At 35.4% G+C, this 18,615-nt stretch overlaps 1 protein-coding gene and 1 non-coding gene across 4 annotated transcripts in view; both read right to left on the reverse strand.

Annotated features, from left to right (window-relative positions):
• REV3L (REV3 like, DNA directed polymerase zeta catalytic subunit) overlaps positions 1-18,615 on the reverse strand; it is a 173,092-nt gene that overhangs the window by 39,993 nt on the left and 114,484 nt on the right. For all 3 annotated transcript variants that reach the window (XM_037065055.1, XM_037065056.1, XM_037065057.1), the window contains exons 17-20: positions 11,291-11,483; positions 9,919-10,030; positions 4,370-4,485; positions 2,352-2,470 (exon numbers count right to left, since the gene is read on the reverse strand). In XM_037065055.1, the coding sequence (XP_036920950.1) occupies positions 2,352-2,470; positions 4,370-4,485; positions 9,919-10,030; positions 11,291-11,483 (540 nt within the window). The remainder of the gene's footprint in view (positions 1-2,351; positions 2,471-4,369; positions 4,486-9,918; positions 10,031-11,290; positions 11,484-18,615) is intronic.
• Positions 10,768-10,931, reverse strand: LOC119000388 (U1 spliceosomal RNA). Its single transcript, XR_005069317.1, has one exon. It is a non-coding gene; the product is annotated as a U1 spliceosomal RNA (small nuclear RNA).

Genomic DNA, 18,615 nt, shown 5'->3' on the forward strand with positions numbered 1-18,615 from the left:
CAGGCTGAAATTCATGCATTAAAGATAGCACTTAATAAATATTTGTGAAACTGAATCAGATCTATTTCCAACCTACTTGGCAAATTCTTAAAAGGCCTGGATTAAGCTGATATCCAGAAGACCTCTAAATATAATTTTCTGGGGAAGAGTAATTTATTCTTTCATTCAAGCAGTCAATGAATATGTCATGAGCACTATTTAATAGGCACTGTTTGTTACTAAAGACTCAAAGTCCAGAGGGAACACTAGTAATTCTGTTAATGTTAAGCAAGAGAATGAAAACTAGCATATTATTAAAAACAAACAAACAAACAAACAAATTTTAAAAAACCCAACTAGGCATAGACAAAAGATACCCATTTCAACTGTAATATATCTGAGAGATGCAATGCAATTCTTGAGTAGATGTCTTAAAAAGGGGAGGGGATTTTGCTTTTCTTGTATGTATTCTTTTGGATTTATTTTTGTATAGTAGATATAAAAAGCATATTATAAAAACAAACTATAAAGATTAAAAAAATAATAGAGGTTTGAAACTGCTAAGTGTTATGAAGGACATATAGATAAATGAAATGAAGGTAAAAAGGAGCCTTTGGAACTGTTTAAATACAGAAAAATAGTTTGAGGACCTTGAGTGTGAAGAACATTCTCAGGGCCAGCTTCTATCCAAAGTACATAACCCTTGAAGTTCCAGAATAGTTTGAGATACAAGATAGTACTTCCCACAGTTTCATTCAGGGATTCATAGAATTTCCAAATTGCCAGGAGTACTTAGGGTTAGTTAAAAAAAGGGGGGGGGAACAATCTAATTTATTTGCCTGTCTAAAAAGGGGGAAAGGAGTGTAAATTAGCCAGCTCATAACTTTCTCACACTTGTTACCTAAATTACCAAATAAAGATGAGATACACTATATATTCAGACTATAATTACAGGAAGATTTTGACCCTGAATTTTCAGTAAGGACTAAAGAAAGCACCAAACTTTGAAAAATATTTACGCTCTAATTTTTAATTTTAAAATAATAATTGATAATGCTACACAGCTGTCTTTTGGATATTCATAAATAAAAAGGCTCCTGAAAAAAAATAAAAAGACTCCTGAAATTAAGATTCAATAATCTGATTGTGTTTATATGCTAATTTATATGCTCATCCCAGACTATATCAGAGGCTACAGTTTGAAATATGTAATAGAATATACAAAGCAAATATACCACAGTTTCTGTACCTTCATATTCTATTGTGTCACTAGAAATTATTTTGAAATCATTAGGGATTCTTGTGCTTTGATAATATTTTAAGAAGAAAACAACAATAACATTATTCTCAAGCAGATACATATATTGTACATTTTCAAAGTAGATGATATGTGAGCATCAAACTTTAGGCTCATGGAATAAAGAGGAAATGCAAAGAAAAATGGGAATACCTGAAAATAATATAGAGGACATATATTCCTATCAGAAAGACTTGCTGTGTGATAATGCCCACGGAGTTACAGAGGGCGTGCTTAGAAAGTCAGGTATCTCACACAGATCTCGGAGAGCTGGGGTGGTCACAGTGAGCAGTGAGTATGTAAAAGAGACTCTACCAACAGGAAGTTTCAGAGGGGAGCAGTGTAGAATAGCGCTTTCTTTTACACACAAACATTTTATCTGGTATTATCCAAAGTCCAAAATCTGAGAATAGACCAATTTAGAGTACGTATTGTTTTCACATTTCAGTAAGAGAAATTGGGTAACTTCAAGGATGTTATATAATCTAGGATCCTATGATCTTACATTTTTGGTGAAACTGTTTTTCTGAGTGATTGCAAATTAATAAGATAGTCCGAAGAAATTCATACTACCGAACATCTTTACCTGGGGGCTCCCAAAGCCTCACTTGGGGGCTATAACCAACTATTTCCAAGTACAGTCTTTCCAATTTACCTTATTAGTCTGACCCAGTTTTTAAATATCCTTAAGCCAAAAAGTTCCTTCCATATCTAGACTAAATTTTTCTTACTGTAAGAAATGAAAAAGGCCAACTGAATTCATCTGGCCTTAAGTTAAAAAATGACAAAATTATACAACATTCGACACATATAACATATTATTTTATGATAGCCTTAGATTTTCTAGCTACTGCTACCTTAAACACAAATCAAACAAAAACTGAAATTCATCAAAAACATTAGAAGTTACATACTTCCCTAGCTGTCTATTTTAGAAAGTAACTCTACTTAAGTAAAACAATTCACAAAGACATACAGATTAAACACTAAGCTATACTAATACTCTGTAATGACTAAAATCGTTATAATGAGCTAACCTCTTATTCCAAACAGAATTTTATCTAAAAAACCTTACTTCATTTCTCATGATTCGCCAAAGATTTAGTGTAATTCGGCCAACGATATTTATCTCACTCATTGTATCTGATCCATAGTCATCTCTTTCAGCAGCAAATCTGTTCTCAATTTTGTCATCTGTAGAAATGAAAATATACTGCATTAGGACTCACAGAAACCAAATCTCCAAGTAAATTATGTCAAAGAAAATGACAATAAAAATTAATGATGAAGATTAAAGATGAAATGTGATTCACAGTCTATTTTGTTCAGACCTTTTGTTGACATCAATTAATGATGTTCCTATTCAGTATGAAATTTTCTTAACAGCATATGGAGATGAAGAGTTCCTCTTACAGTAAATAGAGTTCTGAGCCTAGTTTCTTAAGGGGTGATTTACTAGAATAGAAATTAAAATATTTCTTGTATAACACTGGCTATATACAAATGTTGCTGATTAGAGACTCTGGAATAATAAATATATTTATCATACACTGAATAGCTATTATGTTATAAGAACTGTACTAACATTATTTTATTTTCATACAATCACTTTATTGTTAGCTTACTTTTTATTTTGCACTGTAGTAAATTGTACTCAGAAATGTTTTATCTTGCCCCAGGTCACACAGCAATGGAATCAGTATTCTACACTAGGGTTACCTGATCCAAAGACTACGTTCGTACACATACTACCTCACTCTTCTTTCTTTATTTTAAAGAGATAATATTTGAAATGTTTTTTTTTACTTAACAAACATTTATATGATGTCTACTATGTTCTCATGTCTTAAGTACTTCATAATTGTCCTGAGATCAGTTGTATTATTACCCCCATTTTACAGATTAACAATTTGAGGTATGGATAGGTGAAGTAACCTGCTTGACACCACACAGCTAGTTAGCTGAATATCCAGGATTAGGACCCACAGTCTTTCTCCAGAATCTGTGCTCTTTACTACGCTGACTCCCTCAGCAGGCCCTTTCTATTGTATCACGTTGCCTGTAAAAATGGTTTTGCAGTGGTTTTAGAATACAAGCTTTCACTCAGTCTTCTGATCTGAAGTCATATCTTACCTGTTAAAGCTAATTAAACTGATTAATGAATACACCTGAACATTCATTCTTCCTCTCCTGAAACCTATGCCAAACTAAATGCTGAAAAAATTGAGATATACCACTGTTCCTCTTACTCAAGGGATACAGAAACCAGAAAAGATTCATGCTATGGAAAATGTCAAGTGTCTCTGCCTTTTTGTTCCAAGCCTTGACAAAGCTCCAAAATATTTACTGTCCTTCAGTACGTTAGCTTCAACTTTTCCCTTTAAGTTTACCAAGTTAAGATATTTTACTGAAATCATAATCTCTCCCAGAAAGTCTCTTGATTAGTTTTTTCTTTTTAACCAATTCTGTATTTGGCCTTTTAGCCCCTGAAAGTACATTCTACCTTGTCCTTGTCCGACATGCAGGGGGGCTTTAAAATGAAGCTCTTAAACATTTTGTAGTCATACAAACATTTTTTAAAGTGCTTTATAAACTATAATTTTGATATGACTCTCATTACTGCCTCCCTCTTAAATCAGAATCAGACTTTTGGGAAGCAGCCCAAAATACAGAACCAGACAAATAAAATTATAGTACATCAAGTAAGAAAAAAGTTATGTTCTTCATAAAGATTATGATGACTATTTCATAATATAGAATACTTAAGATGAGATGCTGGATGAAGAAAGCATAAAAATGGGATGTATGTATGATGAAACTCAAAAAAAATAAAAACCTATACATGTTATGAAAAATGACTGAAAGGAAAAAAGTAAAAATATTAACAGTATATGCAGTAGTGAAACTGGGGTATTTTTCCTTGACTTTTCTTGATTTTTAAATTTTCTATAATAGAGTTATGATATACCTAGAATTTACAAACTTTAGTTTTAAAAATTAGGCTAGAACAATAGTACTTTTAAACATCCTGTCTTTATTTACTTTGCAATTTGCTCTGTAGCTGGGCCGTAAAACATTCACAACACTACGTACCTGGAACCCGAGAGATCATCTGACACAAGTCAACACTTAGGGCAGCGGCCCTCTGTAAGAGGTAACCCCAGGAGTGCATCTGAATCTCATAACCTAGCAGAATATCCGGATCGTACCTAGAGAAGGAGTGAAAAAATTACACAAGAACCACACACTTAAACCTTTCACTAGAAGAACTATTTCTTAATGACATACAGGATAAAAATAAAAATCAATATATATTCTATGCTGCTCAGAGGGGGATGGGATGACACCGCGGTACTCACAGACCTGCACACAGGAAGGAATGGGGCAATTAGCGCTCGTGATTTGAAGCTGCTCTTATATAGCAAGCACAGTTTCTACTTAGACTGTATTTATTTGATGACTTGGGAAAGAGAGTGATAGAAATTGGGGTGGGAGGGAGGAGTTACCATTGAAGTACGAGAGCACGGGTATGGTTGATAACGTAATGCGGGAAGGGGCAGGGTGAATGAAATGTACGGGCATTTGTGGATAGTGTATTTTGAAGAATTCCCCCCTTTCCCCACCCAGGCCATTCTGTTGCCACTTCTTCACCTCTCTAACCTATATTGTCCTTAAACAGTTTTTAAATTTTCCCCCCAAAATATTATTTTAATTTTTGTTCAAGTATAGTTTTCCTTAAACAGTTTTAATGCTGAGAAGGAAAATGAAAATGTATCCATTCCTCACTCAATTTTAGTAATGACTTGGTCCTCACATGAAATAAGGCCTCAGTAATGACAGGTCTGTCCTCTAAACTTAAGAGGAAAGTGGCTCAGTTTAATGAAAGACTGAAATATAGGGGTGAGATCAATGTGGGGAAGAGAGGCATCAGAACCTAGGAGAAAAGATGCCCAGTGTGGTCAGAGTTGCACTGGTAAACTGAACTGACAGTCTGCATCTGACTCAGGAGGAGCCCTGTTTGTGGTTCCTCTTAGGCCAAAAACGTGTGAGGAAGAGAGGAACTGATTAGAGTCATAAATTGAGAGCAAAAACTACAGTAACACTATTAAATTAGAAACTCCAAATTAGTCTGATTACTGTATTGTTTACAAAAGCCAAAGAACAGGTGAAATATCACAAAAATTTATAAAGTTGGGCTTTTCATAACTGCTTATAATGTCACCCTGAATTGTAGGAAGTGCAGATTAAATCACTTAATGCCTGAAGGATATCACCCAATGCGTGCGTACAGAATTACACTAACTTACTATTAGAAGTTATATCTGGCTACTTTGCAAGTCTATGGTATAACAATGGACCATGGTTACCCAGATATATTTTTAGAAGCGCTTTGCTAAAACTTTCACAGTGACTTTCTTAAAATGGGTGTTAAATGGATTAGTTCTTACTTATAAGAATGTCACAAAAAAAATCACATTTTTAATCCTGGAAGATTTAAGTGGCTGATATCAAAAGAGCTGGGTTCAAACTTCTGTAATGGCATCCTCTTTATCTTTCCTATTCCTTAAGGGTGCATCAAAATACATTCTATAATGTAAATTTTAGAATCTGGTGATGTGCTTGTGATCCACTGTTACACCACGGACTTGAAGAGTGGTCTTCAACTCCTTAGGAAAAATAGATAGCATGTATTATTGATGTACTTTTCTCTATACAAATAGGGTTGAAATTTCTGAGAAAACCACTTAATTTAATAAACAATAGATCAATGTAATAAAACAGTCAAACGGACCTTTCACCAACCTATAAAAGTAGAAAGTGCCGCGTGGTTGGTAATTATGGAACAAAGAGCATGAGCTTGGAGAAGCAAAAGAAAGCAAGGCAATATGCAGCCATGAGGCTAATGCTTAGTCTCAGAAATCAAAGGCTTAAAAAGGTAATTTATGCTTTTTTACTTGAATTTTTTAGAGAGAGAAGACTGAGGGGATGGAGAGAGAGAACACTGATTTGTTGTTCCACTCATTTATGTATTCATTGGTTGATTTCTTGTATGAGCCCCCATCAGGCACTGACCCCGTAACACCTTGGTTTATCAGGATGAAGCTCTAACCAACTGAGCTACCTGGCCAGAGTAGTAGATTACTCTTCAAAAAGGAAGTTCAGAAGGATCCTAGGGCACTCAAGAAAAGAGAAATCTCCCAACACCCTTCCTGCTCATTGGTGTTACGTTAACATATATTGTTGTTGATAATGACGTCACCAACTCTACTTTCCACTGAAGTCCAACTCTTCTCAGAGGACTCAAAGATGATCTCTCTTGCATGAAAAGTGTATCTCCCTGTAAAACTATCCACGATATGTAATGTTTAAATTTGAGGAAGCAGGGTAGCAGTGCCAAGTGGCTATAAGCATCGTTAGGGATAAATCTGAAGGATTCCTATACACACATAAAAGGACTAGTGCAGTTGATTGTTTCAGAGAGAGAGAGTAACTTAGAACAGATATTGCCATGTGGCCACAGTCGACTCTAATCTTAAACGAAGAATTTGGAAGATTGCTGGAGTTCCTATCACATCCATTTCTAAAGCACAGGTATAATATGAAGAGGATATCAGATTATAGAGCCCTTCTGTTACAACTCTTATAAAGACAGTTATTTCTAATTTCTTCATCTGAATTTCTTGGATTTAGAAAACATCTTATTATTACAATAATTATTGTAGTCAGCTACTTGGGGCAACTAACAGATAACAGAGTTGGTTAAGAACACATATTTTTGACAATATTTTGAAAAAATTTTGTTCTCAATTGAAAAGTTGTATCTTCTGGCCCCGGCCTGGGTGGCTCAGTTGGTTGGAGTGCGTCCTGTACACCAAAAGGCTGTGGGTTTAATCCTCAGTCAGGGTGCTTAAGGGAGGCAACCAACATCTGTCTGTCTGTGTCTTCCTCTCTCTCTCAAATCAGTAAACATATCCTTGGGTGAAGATTTTTTTTTAAAGTTGTCTATTTTATAAGCTGCTACTGGTTAGATATAATGGCTGAAAAACAACAAAAAAGTTGGCCTATGCATCTTTTACTGGGCTTATTAAATAGATTTTGTTCTTTTAAAAATCCCCAGGATTCTGTATTTCTTCTGTGGAAACATTTGGTGACAATAACAAAATCCTGGTAACTTGTTCTTTAATTTTTGTGAATTTTATTCAGTCTACCAGGTTTTCTTAAAGTTAGAGAAAAGAAGGTTAGGTAGAGAAGATTAGTGGTGAAAAAAAAAAAACTTGTGGAGAAAATTAAAGCAGCAGAAACATGAAAATGATTTTATTTGCTTAGGCAAAACAAACTATTTCACAACTAATATTTATTTTAAATAACCCACTGACATCTGCACAGATGAGGGCTAGGGGGCTCTGACTGGGACAGCGGTAATAGGCAAGGAAAGAAGGAAATGATCTCGGAAGATAACAGGTTAAGTGGATAAAATACATGGAATGGATGTAGGGGAAAGAAAAAGGGAGGAATCAAAGCTTATACTTATTAGGGAGACTGGGAAAATGAAAAATTATTAACAGTTTAAGGAAATATAGAAAGAGACATGATTGTGACAAGAAGATAATGGATTTGGTTTTACCTGTTTACTATTACTTTATACTACTTTGTGTGTTTGCCACCCAAGGAGGTAAATATTAAGAATGGAAAAATAGCCCTGGCAGGCGTAGCTCAGTAGATTGAGCGCGGGCCTGAGAACCACACGATCGCAGTTCGATTCCCAGTCAGGGCACATGCCTGGGTTGCAGGCCAGTTCCCAGCAAGGGACTCATGAGAGGCAACCATATGTTTATGTTTCTCTCTTTCTCTCCTTCCCTTCCTCTATAAAAATAAATTAATAAAATCTTTAAAAAAAGAATGGAAAAATAAAGATAATAAAATTCTGTGAGTATGCATGTATGTTTTATTCAATTTGATATTTAGCATCCAGCACTATACATTATACACAGAGTTAACATTTAAGTATTGACCAGGCTAAGAGTTTCATGTACATTGTCTCACTTAATTCTCATGTCTATTACCCATTTCACAGATGAGGAAACTAAAACTTAGATACATAACTTGCAGGATACAAAAATACAGAGCTGGCTGACTCCAAAGCCTAAGCTCTTTACAAAGCCTGTGTTGTGGAGGTACTGAACACAGGGGACATAAAAATGAAATAGGCACTTAGGGGGTTGTTTGGACTAATATGACAGAACATTTCAGAATTAAAATGTTGATATTTAAGGATTTTCTCCTCTTTAATTATATGATTTTTTAGAGTAAGCACCAAAAGTCAGTTTTATTTTGTTTACTGCATTTTTCTTAATGACTGGTATAATTCATGTTATAGATATTTAAGAAAGTACCACACTTGCAAATAACTGACAAAATTCTCCATGTTGGCAGGTAATCCTATTGCTAGGAATATACCTAACAAGGAGAAGACAAGAGCACAGGGACACTACTGGCTCTGTGTCAGCAGACAAAATGCTATACTGACTGAAATTCTGTGCATTTTCCTTTTGCTAAGCTGCTTGAAGAAATAAAAATGTGAGCAGGAAGGCATCCGACGTGTTGATGATAACCTCTGGAAGAGAGAAAGGGCAGGACAGACAATGGCAATACTCACATGGGCAGGAACCCATCCAGCCACCAGTGCTATAAACACTGAGACTACATTTTTCCCTCCCTAAAGTAGTGGGGATTGGGCACATCATTTTTATGCTCTGACATTTAATTTAAAAAAACACACACATTTTCTGGTTTTCTAATTTTCAAAATGGTTTATGTTAACCTATTTTGGATTCAATCAAATGTTGAGTGTGTAGAGTATCACCTTGATCTTTAAGGCAGAATATTACTTCAGTTTTACAGGCTTTACAAGAGTTCAACTACATAAAGTTCAACTAAATTTTATGAGTCCAACCACAGAAAGGATCAAGTATAATATAATGCTCAAAGACAGCTTTTATCCACACATCAGGATCCAAAGAGTATTTTCTAGCCTGATTTAGGCATTTAAAAACCTAAGGCTGGCAATGAGAAGAAACCTTAAGTTTCTGGAAAAGTGGAGCATTTAACAAGAGCATCCACGGCCACCCAGAGTGGTGCTCCTGAGGAAATGCAGAAGACCCACTTGCTATTTTCTTTTTAAACTAAATTTATGAACAGATTAAATCCAAAGCTTTCTGAAAATACTGGTTTATTTAAAACCCAGAAAACACTTTTTTTAAAGGAAAAATAAAGTTTATTGAAATGGTGGCTGACCTCCAAGGTAGACATATATTTAACGAATAAATTTAGTATAGTTCCCCATTATTTCACCATCACAAAAAAATCAGCAAATATCCAACTGGGAAAGCTAGAGGCTAAGCTGATATTTCTCTTTCACCGAACCCTCAATCTTGAGAATAAAATATTTTTTTCCCATCCCTAACCTGATGGGGAGGTAATGGGAGGTCAGGACAAAATCTTTCCAGGGATAGCTCTGTTTTCAAGAGCAACGTCAAGGGATTCACTTTCCTTTTTCGACCTCCATCTATAATATATTAACCAGCAACAGTACAAAAGGATTCTCTGAACAAATAAAAAAATCAGAAAATACAAAACAGTACCTCTTTATTATATCTGCAATTTCTTGAAAAAGTGCCTTCTCATCAGCAGCATAGGTAACTTCTAGTCTTGTAATTCCAGACCTAATAAGTAATGGGGTCTGATATCTGATATCTAAGAAATAAACAAAATGTTTATTATATAGAACTGTGTAAGCAATACTATTCCTTACTTTTGAGTAAATTATGCTCCTGAAATACTTCAAATTAAGAGAGTATTCCCTGAAGTAAATACATAATTACCTCAATTTCTGATTTTGTTATATTCCTGAAAAGTTTACAATCACAAAATTCCCCATATAATGTGTCACTCAAAAAGAAATTTTATTATTTCATTTCTATCTTTACTCTTCCTCCAGGGAGAGCTTTGCTTAACAGAATATTTTAATCAGTGGTATGCTGGAAAATGTTTACACCACCTCTGGCAGGGGAGCCCTGATTTGTAGTGCCTGCCTATTTCCATGATGTAAAGACTTCCACTGTGGCTGATTTCAAGTGACCAATGTGACATCAACTAGATAAGAATAATTCATGAAAATGTCATGAAAAAATTTCATGAAAAAAAGTTATGATCCCTTCTTGGCCTCTTGGCTAAAATCAAGTGTAAAAGCCATGAAATATTCATTGGCTTGTGAGCAGATACAAGTCAGTTCAAGCATACCATTGATTAAACTACAAGTTCCTATATTATTTTGTTCTGTGCTAAGACCTCCTTTCTATGGTATACCATATAAAAACCTCTGAACCAGAAGTGTATGTATTTAGGGAGAGATATAAGCAAAATTAGACTATATCTTAAAAGTCTCTTATAACCATTAAGTCACACTGTAACTACTTCTTCCTTTTTTTTAAAAGAGGAGAGTGCAAACACAGTCCCCAACTACCATAAATTATGCAGCTGAGCTCCCCACATTTGGGGAAATCACAGAAGCCAGAACATCCGGAGTGCAATGGATAAGGCTTGCCCTGGGAAAACCACCTTCGGGATCATGGTATCTCTCCTGCCAGGTAAGTATGTATGTAATAGTAACTTCTTAAAGCAAACAGAAACTCTGTATTAGCAGCAAAGAGATACATAATCATTTGGTTTCAGTATCAACAATTAGTATTTTATAAAATTATATTTACAAGAAATTATGTAATTGAATAGCAAATTTTATTAAAGTCTTTATATTGTATTGCTTCTGACAATTATTTAAGTAAGAATAGTAAATCTACGACAAAGTGGTATGCAAGACTTCCTACCCTGCCATCTCAGCAATTTAGAAAGAAATTCCTTACACTTGCTTGGTTTAAATCTCCAGCACAGAGATGGCCCCATTTAAAGGTTCATCCTAGGGCATGCAGATACAAAACTAACAGAAATGAACACTACCTTGACTGGAGACTGTCTTGTCTTTATCAATCACTATTACACCCGTGAGTTCTGTTTTGTCTGTATCTGGCAGTGGAGTATCAGATGAGATGCAGTAGAACAGAGCACAGATTGGGTCAAATTCAGGATCTGGTTCTAAGTCTCGTCTAGTTCGAGCATGTAACTCCACACTGATTAGGGTAAGATTTTGTATCTATAAAAAGAAATTAAAATGTTTTAAAACACTTTTCAGACATGTTGAAAAAAGTATGTTTCACTAAGACTCTAAGGAAATATGTAAGTAAAATTACAGAAAAAATGGCCACAAAGGACACAGCTACAGTTTAATACTCTATAGATTAAGATTTTAGTTCTAAGATTAAATTAAATTAAATCAATTCCTATTTTTATAGTAGAAAATCCACTTACACCATAATTTTCAGTGTTATATATTTAAAATACTTGTTTAAAATACAGGCAGTACCACTCCATTTTCTCAATTCCTGTTTGAATGACTAGTCTAAGTGGTTATATTGGGTTGGCCAAAAGTCTCTTTAGTTATTTCGGTAAAATAAAAGATACATTTTTTATTTTCACCAATAACTTTACTGATTTGGATATTTTGAGTATGTTGGCTATTGCTCCTGTGGTTTAATGTTGACTGTTCTCAATTAATGTCTTGATTTGATTGCTAGCAACTTGAACTGGTCTACCCAACCATAAAGCATCATTCAGCAAGAAACCTCTAGCATGAAACTTTGCAAACCACTTTTGACATGTTCTATAAGTCACAGCACCTTCTCTATACACTGCACAAATCTTTTTTTGGTGTTTCAGTTGCATTTTTACTTTTCCTGAAGTAATAAAGCATAATGTGCCAAAAATGTTGCATATTTTCTTCTATCTTCAATATTAAAATGGCTACACAAAAATTCACCAATTTTGACATTTCTTTTTTAAATGCACACTGATATGACAGCTGTCAGAATGCAATCTAACAAAATTGTTTCAAATGAAGCTACAGACAACTAAGTGCTATTAGAACCATCTTATGGAAAAACCAAACTTTTGGCCAACCCAATATATTTAAAACCAAAGTTTGTTACCTTTTACTTTCTACCTAGTTAACTACAGTTTAAACTAGAAAAAGAGATTTTAAATTTTGAAGCTTGTAACTACTTGAGGGTACCTAAATTTAAGCTTTTTGCATGTACTAGGCAGACTGTTACAGGTTTTCCTGAAAAATTTTTAAGAATTGCATGGTACCACATACACAATCACCAAATTTTTGCCAATGCACATTTTCTGTTTGATACATAAGGTGAAAAATGTAGTATTTTTCTTTTTAAACTTATTTTCCTATACTAATAAAAACTTTCCTTAACTGTAATCTTTTTAGTTTTCTTTCTCAAATTAAGACACAGTAGTAAAAACTCTGGGTAAGAAAAACAAAATATGATTATACCTGAAATTACAGTCATCACTGTACTAGCAAAGTACATGTATCTGGCAGTGGAAAATAGTAGACTACCATTAAAATATTGGTAATTATTCAGATCGTATATATTTAATAAAGGATTTGTATCTATCTTGCATGCTAATAGTTGAAGACATACAAATGAGAGGTTCTCACTAGTGATGGAAATAGAATTTGGTAAATCTCTTTGGAGGACAAATCAAATACCTATTAAAGTTAAAAATGGACATATCCTTTGATGCAGCAATTCTACTTAGAATATATCCTGCAGCTATACTCATACTTTTAGCCAAATTATGTGTACAAGAATGTTCACTAAAGATTATAATATTCCTAGTCTTTTATGAGCTACAAAAGGCTAACAACCTAAATGTCTATCAGTTGGGAACTGGTTTCATAAATTATGTGGCATCCATAAAGACCACACATAATGGAAAAATCTGTAACCTTTAAAATTTTCTAACAAATGAGGCAAGTGTGGAAAAGGCATTTGGGCCGGACAAGATATGGTGGTGTAAATAAACATGGCTTATCTCCTCACACAACCATCATATCAGAATTACAACTAAGCTAAAGGACAGCCATCAGAAATTGAGCCGAATGGAAATTCTACAACTATGGAATTAAAGAAGAAACCAACTATAGAATTAAGGGAGAAAATGCACCGAGACTGGTAGGAAGGGTGGAGATGTGGAACAGGTAGATAAATATCAGGAGAGATATCTGTGGAGCAAAGAGTCCCAAACTCCCGCCCCACGCCCCCCAACACACAACCAAGTGCCAGGAATAAAAGTCTCCATAACTTCTGGCTATAAAACAATGGGGATTGAGGCTGTGGAGACAGAAACTTCTGGAGTCTCAAGCAGTTCCTCTTAAAGGATCTGCATACACACTTACTCAGACTCACTCCCTCAGAGCTTCAGCATCGGAGTAGCAGATTGAAAGGCATCAGAGACATACAGGGATGAACTGAATTGTTCAGCCTCAGGGAGAGACTGGGGGCAGCTTTCTCCCAGACAGCACTGGCAGAGGCCATTTTTCATTTTCTGAGCCCTCCCCATACAGAGCCACAGAGCCAGCAAGGGGGCCTGTATCTGAGACTCCATTAACCTTACTCACAGTTTGCCCCATCCTGGTGATTCTATGAAGCCCTGCTATACCCAGCTTTCAGACCCACCCAAACTGTTTCCAGTGGCTTTTCCGTACAAATGACTTGTCTTGGCCCATGCTTCAGATTCTCCCAAATTCTCTCAAAAAAAGCAACATCTTGCTTCAGTGAGCCCCATAACCCTCTGAAAGGTGCCCCGGGACTGGCTCTAGCAGCAGCTAGCCTTAGTTCACAGCATGGACTTGCATAGGAATCTCCAAGCCCAGCACAAGTAGCAGCCATCTGTAGACTGCTTTGTAGCTTATGCTGCGTTACTCCAGAAAGAACACAGTGCGGGGCTCAACTACAAGAGGGGGGTGTACTAGCCCGCATGAAGGGTGAGCCTTTAGTAACTAGCTTGGGTAAAAGGGGAGGCTGTGCTGCTGCACCCTATGGGACACCTACTGTACTAGGCCACTCTACCAAGCCTGGGACAGGTAGCAGCTCTTCTTAATACAGAGAAACAAACACAGGGAGGCTGCCATAACAAGGAGACAAAGAAACATGGCCCAAATGTAATAACAGAACAAACTCTAGAAAAAGAACTATACAAAATGGCCTTGGCTGGTGATGCGCAGTGGATTGAGCACAGGCCTGTGAACTAAGGGATCGTGGTTTGATTCCCAGTCAGGGCACATGCCTGGGTTGCAGGCCAGTTCCCAGTGGGTGACACATGAGAGGCAACCATACATTGGTATTTCTCTCCCTCTCTCCTTCGCTTCCCCTCTAAAGATAAATGAATAAAATCTTAAAAAAGAACTAAACGAAATGGAGAAGAGCAATCAACTATACATAGACTTCAAAACACTGGTTATAAGGATTCTCAAGGAACTTAGTGAGGATCACAATAGCATTAAAAAAAAAAAACCAGTCAGAAACAAAGGATGCACTAATTGAAATAAAGAACAATTTACACAGGGAATCAACAGTAGAGTGGATGAAGCCAAGAATCAAATCGGTGATTTGGAATATAAGGAAGCAATAAACAACTAATCAGTACAGCAAGAAGAAAAAAAAACCCCAAAATGAAGAGAGTGTAAGGAGCCTCTGGGGCAACTTCAAGCATACCAACACTGGCATCACAGGGGTGCCAGAAGGCAAAGAGAGAGCAAGCAAGAAACTGGAAACCTATTGAAAAAATAATGACAAAAAACTTCCTTAATTTGGTGAAGGAAATAGACATGAGAGTCCAGGAAGCACAGTCTCTCTCAAACAAGATGGATGCAAAGAGGCCCACACCAAGACACATCATAATTAAGATGCCAAAAGTTAAAGAGAGAATCTTAAAAGCATCAAGAGACAAGCAGATAATTACCTACAAAGGAGTTCCCAGAAGACTGTCAGCTGATTTCTGAAAAGAAACTTTGCAGGCCAGAAGGGACTGGCAAGAAGTATCCAAAGTGATAAAAACAAGGACCTACATCCAAGATGACTCTATCCAGGAAAGCTGTCATTTAGAATGGAAGGGCAGATAAAGTGCTTCCCAGACAAGGTAAAGCTAAAGGAGTTCATCACCACCAAACTGGTATTATATAAAATATTAAATGCACTTATTTAAAAATAAGATAAAAACTATGAACATTAAAGTGGCAGCAAATTCATGACTATCAACAACTGAATCTAAGAAAACAAACTAAAAAAATAAGCAGAACAGAAACAGAATCACAGATATGGAGATCATTTGGAGGGTTATCAATAAGTTGGTAGGGAGAAGGGGGAGAATGGGGGAAAAGGTGGAGAGATTAAGTACAGATTGGTAGGTACAGAATAGATAGGGGGACATTAAGAACTGTATAGGAAATGGAGTGGACAAAGAACTTATATGTACGACCCATGGACATGAACTAAGGGGGGATTGCTGGAGGGAATAGGGGTACTGGGTGGAGGAGGGCAAAGGGGGAAAAATTGTAACTGTAATAGTATAATCAATAAAATATATTAAAAAAAGAAATATGTTGCTGTTTCTATTTAAAAAAATATCCCAAATAAACAAAAATTAGAAAAAATCAAACTATCAGAGGGTAGCCCAGAGAAAGAACTTTTACCCAGACAAAACAAACAAAAAAAACACACCCCAGTTTAATTAGAAAAAGATGAACATGTGTAAAGTCTATAAAGAAGAGTGAAGGAATTTCAGGTCAAAAGAGTTTTCCTTATTTATTCATTTACTTACTAGGCCAAATTTCACAGTCAAATTTTGCCTTTCTATTCCTTGATATAAAATGTGTTATGGACTTATGGTTGTTTTTTTTTAAAGCAAACATATGGGAAGAAGAAACTGAGGGAGATTTACTGAGTGTATATAGGCAAGAGCTAAGGACAGGGGGCAAGAAATTAACAACTCTTTTCTTTTGCATTGAATATTTATTTAAATCCTCATCCAAGGATATGATTATTGAGAGTGAGGAAGGAGTGGGGGGAGAGGGAGAAACATCTACGTGAGAAACAGCAACCAGTTGCCTCTCTTAGGCACCCTGACTCCTGGGATTAAACCTGTAACCTCAGTTATATGCCCTGATGGGGAATCAAATCTGCAGCCTTCTGGTGTATGGGATGACATTCCAACCAACGGAGCCACCTGGCCAGGGCCTGCATCGAGTATTTATATGCAGAAGAGAGAGATTAGCCCAGGGTAATGGGAAACAGAATAAAAATGCTGTGGGCACAAATTCCTGGAAAAGGAACAGAATGCAGTGTAGAGATTTTGGGGGTTCATTCCTAATATGACCACCAGGTGGCTGTTTGGAGTGTGCCTTGAAATTAAGAAAGCCTGTGTTGGGAAGAATCTATAAGAAACGTGGCAGAACCCCTCAAGTGATTTTAACATTGAGAAGGCTCATGATTCTGAAATGGAGTTATGAAGAATAGAGTAGCAGTATAAAAAGATATATATATGATATAGATATATATATCATATATATATAGATATATATATGATATATATAAAGATATATATATGATAAAAAGATATAGATATATATTTCTTTTTTCAAGAAATAAAAGTTATCAGGTTTAACGAGTTGTTTTGCTAACTAATAAGGTCTATCCAATTTGCTTTAAATAATAAATGAAAGTAAATGAAAGTAAATAAATGAAAATACATTTTTAACAAAGTATTTTAATTTTCTAATTTTGGGTCTATACTTGATGAAACATGTATTTCTGAGTTTATTAATTAATTTACTAATAATAAATTACTAATTTATTATCAATAATTCAGGGGATAATACTGGGCCGGGTATAAAGCAGTAACTAAAGGAATGCTGTTGAATGAAAAAAGTGTACAAATAAATATTTAGGAAGTTAGACTATATTACAATTTAATTTAAAAAATGTTCAGTTCTTAGTTCAAATTTAGGGTAAAATGAGGACAATATTTAAATTTTTTCTCAGTTTATGCTTATCTAATCCTTAGAACAGTTTAAGATAGAATTGACTTCACAACAAAAAAACAAAAAATGGAAAACTGAATTCTCAGGGGAAAGATATAAACAATGTTATAAACCAGCATTTTCCAACAGAAATACAATGAAAGTCACACACATAATTAAACATTTTCTAGTAGTTACACCAGGGGCGTCAAACTCATTTTAATTGGGGGCCACATCAGCCTTGCAGCTGCCTTCAAAGGGCCAAATGCCATTTTAGGACTGTACAAATGTAACTTAACAGTTAAGTGAGAGCTCAGCGCTGCCACTGGGTACAAACAAGGTGCTGGGCTAGATGCGTTTGCCACCTGTTAGTTACATGTTTAAAAAGTAAAAACAAGTTAAATTAATTCAGAAATATTTTCATTTAACTCAATAAATCTAAAATATTACCCTTTTTAACATGTAATAGATATAAATGGTTATGAATAAGATATTTTACATTCTTTTTTCTATTAAGTGTTCAAAATTAGTGTGCATTTTATAATTATAGCATATCTCACTGTGGATGCCAAATTTTTTATGGAAATACTTGATCTGTATTTAGGTATCATAAAATTTACAGTTGAAAAAGTAGTTTACATGCCTAAATTAAAAAAATTTAAAATTCAGTCCCTAGACACATAAGCCAAATGTTAAGTTCTCAATAGCCACATTGCTAGTGGTTACCATATGGATAGCTCAGGTATAAACAATAAAAAATACTCTAATTTCCACCTATTGTCAGTCAGATACGGGCTCTTAAGTTGTGTTAGATAAATAGAGATAAATTTACAGTGACTCACGCATTCTCTCCAGTCCATCCTGTGACTGACTGATGGACATTTTAAAGACAAATTCTTAGTCTTTGGCATATGGTCTGTGCAATGAAGGTAACTGGTTTATATAGAGATTATGTGAACAAATGAACTGTAGCAAGCACTAACCCACTGAGCCAACTAAATAGAAAATACAAGTAAATATTTGGAATGGGATATAACATCCTAATATAACAATTCAGAATAAGATCTTTTTCTAATAGTTAAAATTTTTTCCTTTCTTAAAGATTTTATTTATTTTTAGAGAGAGGGGAAGAGAGGAAGAGAGAGAGAGGGAGATAAACATTGATTGGTTGCATATAGCATGCTTCAGACTGGGAATCTGGCCTGCAACCCAGGCACGTGCCCTGACCAGAAATTGAACTGGTGACCTTTGGTTTGCAGAATGATGCCCAATCCACTGAGCCACACCAGTCAGGACAAAACCGTTTTCTAATTTTAGCTTCTACAAACTAAACTTCAGTTGTAAGGTTTGT

The sequence above is a fragment of the Sturnira hondurensis genome, unplaced genomic scaffold, assembly GCF_014824575.4.
Source record: "Sturnira hondurensis isolate 20B ecotype Veracruz unplaced genomic scaffold, ASM1482457v3 Scaffold0015596, whole genome shotgun sequence".
In the NCBI taxonomy this organism is placed as follows: Eukaryota; Metazoa; Chordata; class Mammalia; order Chiroptera; family Phyllostomidae; genus Sturnira; species Sturnira hondurensis.